At 52.1% G+C, this 7,057-nt stretch overlaps 1 protein-coding gene across 3 annotated transcripts in view; it reads right to left on the bottom strand.

Moving 5' to 3' along the window:
* Positions 1 to 1,389: 1,389 nt before the first annotated feature.
* KIRREL1 (kirre like nephrin family adhesion molecule 1) overlaps positions 1,390 to 7,057 on the bottom strand; it is a 102,250-nt gene continuing 96,582 nt past the window's right edge. For all 3 annotated transcript variants that reach the window (XM_059934341.1, XM_059934352.1, XM_059934361.1), the window contains exon 15: positions 1,390 to 7,010. In XM_059934341.1, coding sequence (XP_059790324.1) covers positions 6,534 to 7,010 — 477 coding nt within the window. In that variant the 3' untranslated portion in view covers positions 1,390 to 6,533. The remainder of the gene's footprint in view (positions 7,011 to 7,057) is intronic.

Below are 7,057 nucleotides of genomic sequence, written 5' to 3'. Positions count from 1 at the left end.
ACTCTCTCTGTTTGCTTCTGGATTCCAACTATCATGCCATATTTTACCTATGCCAGTTCAACTTACCTGGCTGTAGCCTCGAGATTCACCTTGCACGGAGGCCTCTTATTCCCATCCAGCTTGGACGCCCCTTGAGCTACCTACAGGCTCTGGTCCAGGACACGCTCCAAACTGCAGCCCCCACTGCGTCCTGCCCCACCCTCTGTAGTAGCTCTGGGTTGTGCCCTACAACATTCTTGGAAATGGGTTGCATTACCTCTAAAGTATTTTTTTTCAGCTCTCTTACATCCCTAGCTCTGACTGTGTTCTGTGTCCCTTGTGTACAAAAAGGCTACTGTGGACCATCTTTAGTTTCCTGGATTGTTAACTGGATGAGGGAAACAATAAACCCTTGTATTTCTTTAGTGATTTATAGCTTTCAAAAACATTATCTGAAAACAATTTTTCCCCCCGTTATCCTCAAACACTCCTGTGAAAAGAGTAAAGTAAAATCTTTGCAAATTCTACTAAACTCGGAGAATTTAGAATTTCTCAGCAGGATGGCCTCTGTGTGTGTGTACCGCTGCACCATCTGTTTTTTCATTCTGTTTCACTTCAAGTTCAAAGGGTTGGCGACCTGGTAACTTTGCTTTTTACCCAAACCAGTGCATTTTATTTATTTTTTTTTTAATTTTATAACTACTTTATTTATTTATTTATTTATTTATTTATTGGCTGTGTTGGGTCTTCGGTTCGTGCGAGGGCTTTCTCCAGTTGCGGCAAGCGGGGGCCACTCTTCATCGCGGTGCGGGGACCGCTCTTCATCGCGGTGCGCGGGCCTCTCACCATCGCGGCCCCTCCCGTTGCGGGGCACAGGCTCCAGACGCGCAGGCTCAGCAGTTGTGGCTCACGGGCCCAGCTACTCCGTGGCATGTGGGATCTTCCCAGACCAGGGCTCGAACCCGTGTCCCCTGCATTAGCAGGCAGACTCTCAACCACTGCGCCACCAGGGAAGCCCCAAACCAGTGCATTTTAAATAAATGAAATCAGTCCTGTTCATCCTCACACTCCCAAATCCTTCGCGATTTGGATCCCAGATTCATTCTCCCCCCCATTTCCTATCCCCATAATCAGATTTGGCACAGAACATTTGGATGCTGTGTTCCAAAAGCACAGAGCCTCTGGCTGTTTGTCTCTGAACTGCCATAATTGGCCTCAGGCTTCTGCAACAGACACAAACTGGTGAATAAAATGTGTTTGCCCCACAGCCTGGAGGTGACACAAATATATAGTCTCTGCCATCTCAACCCAAAAATCTATCTTTTCCTCCAACTTAGATCATTTCACTCCAAATCAGGCAAGCTTTTAAGTAACTAGAGTTGCTCATGCATTAAACAACACAAAACATGGTAATTTTTAAAACATTTATATTTATATATATAAAAAAATTAAATATATATAATATATAGTGTGCTTGAGACTAAAAATATAGTACATAATATTTAAAAAAAAAGGAAAATGAAAAAAGGCAGAATAGGAAAAAGTGTGAGGGACACACAGATACACATTGCTAAAAATCTACGATGGTTTGTCCTAACAAAAATAATATTTTTTTTTCCTCTCCTCTTAATTATCATCATGGATCCATTTATTATCAGGGTTTGGGTGGAGAAAATTTAACTGGAGCCAGAAGTGGTGGTTGTAATCCCAAGAATAGTGGGGTAGAAAAAGGGACCACAGGGAGCCCTGGGCCTCATTCTGGTGTAATTGGAGGCAGCAGCCGAATCTTCTGGGTCACTATTACTAGCAAGATTGCGTCGAGAATTTGATTGTATTGGCAACTTGGCTGCTCTCTCCCCAGAATTAGGGGTACTCCCAGGGGGAAGCATCTGAAGATCCCAGAAGTGAACAGAAGAACCCATGGCCCACCAACACTTGCAAAGCCCAGTGGTTGGGGACAGCAAAAAGCCAGGATCAGGGGACAGGAGATTGGTAGGAATGAGTGATAGCTCTATGCAAACAGTTATTATTATCATTATTGTTATTATTTTTAAGGGCAGGCTTGTACCAGAACCGCCCAGTATGGCCTGTGACTTCTGCACAGCAATTATTCCTCCAGGGACAGGGCCTGGAGCTCCCTCACAGTGATGCAAGAAAATGGGATTCTGCCCCGCCCCATCTCCCAAATTGAGGAATCTCCCGAGCCACACATCTTTCCATCCTCTTCCAGCAGCACAGAAGTGGAAGGTCAGGACCCAGCTGATAAGTGAGGCCAGTGCCTTACAGAAAGAGGCTGGCCTCCAGGAAAGGAGAGGTATCATGGGGGGATAAGGGGGAGGCAGGGAGAAGGGGATGGGTTATTTAAATGCTAATTTTATAGCCTCTTCACAAAAATAAATGCCTTTCCAATTACATCCCTTGGTCTGTGCACTTCAATATTCTATTATCACCTCCTTACTGGTCCCACCAGGGTCAGAAGCTTCACTAATGCCTTCCAGGTGATTCCCTCGACATGCAGAGGGCCCGTAGGGGCACAGAGTGGTGACCTGGCTCAGGACACACAGCACTAAGTTGGCAGAGAAGCCAGGGTTTCCGAGGCCGGGGTGCTGGGGTGTGCAGCAGTGGGGAGAGAACCGCCCTCACAGCAGAGTGAGGCAGTGACTGAGCCAGTTCAGTCCAACTGGGCTCTTGGCTTTAACGTGGTTTTCTCCAAACCCGAATGGCCCAACACTGCTATGTACATGGGTCAAGTACACTGAGAGACCATCTGATTCCATCTGAAGGAGCCCAGGACTTGTGGCTCCTGACAGAACACCACCCGTTTAACGAGAGGGCACCAGGGTGAAAGAGACTCCAGGGCTCCATCCTGTAAAGCAGAAAAGGCTGCCTTCAAAATTATAAGGAAAGCAGCACCTGCTGGGACAAGGAGAAGGTGCAGTGCCTGGAGACGGGGTGGGGATGGGGTGGGAATCAAACTAACCTCTTTCATCCTGTGCAGGGCATCTGTGAGAGTATAGCGCTGCCCCTATCCCTGGCTGCTTTCCTTTCTGACTTATGGTGGGTTTTGCTTCATGAGTACTTTGTGGCTAGACTTGGAGGGATCTGGGATTTAGGATGCAAGCCGGGCCCTCCACAAGGAGACTGTGGGTCATCCAGAATCACAAGAACGTCTTCAAGATCCAGAACTTAAGTCAAAAACTGCTGGACTCCCTCTTCACTCTACCAGCTGCCCTTCCAAACTGCTCCTGCAGAGATGCCAGCTGTTCTCACGCCTTGCCCTCTGGCTCGAGACATCTTAGCCTGCAGGCTTCCCCTTGCTCAGTAAGTGAGGCTGGCTGTCCCCAGGCCACCGGAGTGCTCCTGAGGACTGGGGTGGAGGGTGGCTGCTTCCATTTCTCCCTACGGAGAAGGCTGCCTGAAACCTGGGTGCACAGTGAAGGAAACTCACCGTGCCCTGACCTAGCCAGAGACACCTTTGCAAAACTGTCAGGATTCTGAGTGGGGAGCAGCGCAATGGCCAAAGGATAACCCCACATCAATTTCACTGAGGTTTAGGATATGATTTTTGTTGCTGTTTGGGATTAAGGGGTTTCTAGTGGAAATTCTTTCACAACACTTCTGACAAGGTGATGAAGCCCACAGTGAAAGCTTCTTTCAAGATAGGAGAACCTTTCAATTCTCCCATCCCTCCACCTGCTCAGTCACTGTTCCCAAATCCTTGCTAGGGATGGCAGGCCCTTGCACCTCACCAAATGAATACAGCAAGAGCAGGATAATTCGAGGTTTGTGCAACTCTCCCCCTTCATCTTAAAGACCGGAAAATAGGGGGCAATGAACCTAAAGAGGTTAGGCCAAGGTCACTCAGTAAATGGCAGCTTCAGAACTGGGTCCCACGTCTCCTGACCCCTTGGTCTTCCCACCAAAACTAAAATGGCAAAGGCAGTCAGGATCACCAAAGTGACCACATCAAGGACTGAGGCACCATGCTGGGGGACTCCAGCCTCAGACAGCAACCCTCCATGCTCAAGGGCACCTGCCACTCCCCAGAAAAGCAATTCCACTGGCTTAACAGGTCGATCCCAATTCAGATTCTGGTCAGACCAGAGTGCAAGTTGCAGAGGGCAGAGATGGCCTTGGATGCTGACATCTCCCTGTGCCTTGCATGGTGCTTGCTTGATACCCAGGTACTGTAACGTGTTAAGGAACAGAGAACAGGGAAGTAGCTCTGTATCTGGCTTCCAAAACCCATGGTTCCTACAGTGTCAGCTGAGTTACCGAGTGACCTCAGGTTCTCCTTCTCTCCATCAACAGAATGGACCCAGCACTAAAACCAAAAAGGAGTAAACAAGCGAATGCGGCCAAACCCCTAACAAAAGTAAATGTCTTTTGGAATATTCCTGTTTAAAAAGCCACCATCTTTAGATTTTAACTGTTTATATTACCCATGGCTTCTGTGAAAATCATCAAAATATGCATGAATTTGCACAGGAACCTGCATCCTTAACAGACCTTGTCACTGAGCTCACAGAAAAGGACTCCGCAGGAAGGAGTCAGCTTCCAGGGGTGAGGGTGGAATAGCGCTGGGAGCCTGTATGATGCCTCTGGAAGGGCCGGTCCTCGGGACTTGCCCCCAGTGAAGTGAAGGAGGATGCAGAGGCAGTTCGAGAGGCTGGAACTGGAACTACTTTCTTCCTGGGTATGAGCGGGTCCTTACCAGCCAAGGGATGGTGAGGAATGTCACCCCGCAGAGCCATCCGCAAAGGTGGCGATGGCCCGTGACTGATGGGCATGTAACTCATTAAAGCGAACATGACTAATGAACGGGCGACCCCGAGAAAGGGCAAAGCGCATTCCGGGGATTGCAGCGGAGGACCCGCCCGCTCAAGGGGAAGAGGGGACCCTGCTTCTAGGGAAGGGGAGGCCGGGGCGGGGGAGGGAGTTCTCTTTGGAGCGCCGGTTCTCTTTGGTCAGGAGGTGGCGGCTGAGAATGCGGAATGCATGTGCAGGCGTGCGTGCGCGTGTGTAGAGGGAGGTGAGGGTGGGTGTGGGGGGCCGCCTGGGCCGTGGCTGCCTGCAGTGCCCTTCCGCGTGACCTTACCAGGCCCGCCCTTCCTCTTACCAGGCCCCCTCACCCGTCGGTCCCCTAAACTCTGCAACACTTGGCAGTGAGTTTGCGCTCACAATACCGGCTCCCCGCGCAGCCACCCACCCAGGGCCGGTCAACCGAAGCTGGACACTCAAGGCACTGAAACTGGAAGAAGGAATCTGATTGGTCCAAGAAAAAATCAGACACTTAACAGAACAAAACCCGTCTAAAGAGAACATCTCCCGTGCCCCCGGGAAGGTGGCCTCTCTAACCAGCTGGTTGGCCCTAGGGTAGGACAGCAGAGCCCGACAGCCAGGCCCCCTCCCTGTCCTATCAGCGCCCATCGGATGACAGGTCTCACCGCCTGAATGTTTAAAAATGGATTCAAAGTGCTTGGAGACTGAAAGAGTAATGGAAGGTGTTGGGAATCTGGTGAAGAACAGATGCCCCCTTTCCTTTCCACTGGGACTTGTATTTGGGTGGGGGACTCCCTACAGCTTTTTTGCTTTTTTTCTCCAAATGAGGTTTTTATTGTTTTTTTGTTGTCTTTGAAAAATAGCCTATAGCACTCCCACCCTCACCCCACCACTCCCCAGGCATGCTAGAGAGTTAAAGCCAGGAAGTGGGGCAGACTGGGCAGGGGAGGGGGGCTTGGGGGGGCTCACTCTAGCGTGGGTTCTGGAAACTGCTATATAGCACACTGCTGTCTGGCTAGTGACTCAGGACATGGTTCCTGACCTTTCCTTCTCCATCACGACCCCCTGGCTTACCTGGCCGGCCCAGCACAGAGGAGAAGCAAAGGGGGCAGCACTACGGGACATACCTGGATCCCTCTGCAGGCAGACAGACAGGTGTCCCCATGGGCAGCCAGGATGACTGGCACTTTACTCCCAGCTGAAGGAGGGCTGGATCTGAACTTGGTGCCAGGACTAAAATAAATCCAAGGTCCTTTCTGCAGTCCCAAGGAGGGAGAGATGCATCCAAGGTATGTACGCAGACGACAGATGGACTGGCCAGGCTACCCCACTTCCACCTATCTGTACCAGAGCCACCCACCCCTACACTTCATGCCCCCTGGGCCAAAGCCTGTTCATCTCCACATGACCCCCTGTCTACTCACGGGAGATCAGAGGGGTGGGATAGAAAGGGAATGCTAAAAAGTGCCCCCTCTGCTCTCCGCAACCTTCACTTTCCCCGTCCCCAGGCTGGGGCCAGGCGAGAGTGCAGGTCAGAAGAGACACATCCTCCCGAAGAAGAGGGAAGGGCAGGCCCAGGAGGCTGGGGCATGCACAGAGCACCATCCTCGGGACGGGGTGTTTCCGGGAGACCTGCTCCCTGCCTGCCACGGTGGGAGGAGGAAGGCTGGTCCAGGACGGGAGCAACAACGAGCAATGCCCCTGAATATCAGGGAACAGCTGTGAGAGCCTTCTCCTCTGCCCCGCAGAGATGCCCCGGCCAGGCTCTAGCCCTACACGTGCGTCTGCATGCGCTGCTGGAATCTCTGGCCGTAGTCCGAGTGCTGGGAGGTGTAGGAGAATCGCGTGGCAGTGGCGTACTTGCCAATGGGGTCATATGCCTCATACGGGGTCCGCTCCAGGCCGGACGGAGGGGCCTGGGGGTAGCCCAGTCGGTAGGTGGGGTACCCTGCTGCCCCGGGGAAGGGATGGGAATTGAACTTCTCATAGTTCTCGTAGGACAGCTGGCTGGTGGTGTCGGTGCCAGCTGGGGCAGCAGGACCTGGGGGTGTGGGCTCAGGGCCGTAGTCAGAGGCCGGGGCCCGGCTGTAGGTGTTGAGCTGGGCATAGCCGCTGGAGTGGGAGAGGCGGGAAGAGGGGCGGCCATCGAAGCGGGCAGGGCCGGGGGCACGGTAGTCAGCATAGAGCACTGCCCTGGAAGACGGGCGGTCTTCGTGGGCACGCACATTGTAGTAGCCGTTGGTGGGATCCTGGGGGGCAACGAGAGAAGAGGATGGAGGAGGGGAGTCTCTCTTGG

The sequence above is a fragment of the Balaenoptera ricei genome, chromosome 1 (assembly GCF_028023285.1).
Source record: "Balaenoptera ricei isolate mBalRic1 chromosome 1, mBalRic1.hap2, whole genome shotgun sequence".
Taxonomy (NCBI): domain Eukaryota; kingdom Metazoa; phylum Chordata; class Mammalia; order Artiodactyla; family Balaenopteridae; genus Balaenoptera; species Balaenoptera ricei.
Note: the sequence above shows the minus strand (reverse complement) of the source record. Positions and strands in the feature narration are given on the sequence as shown.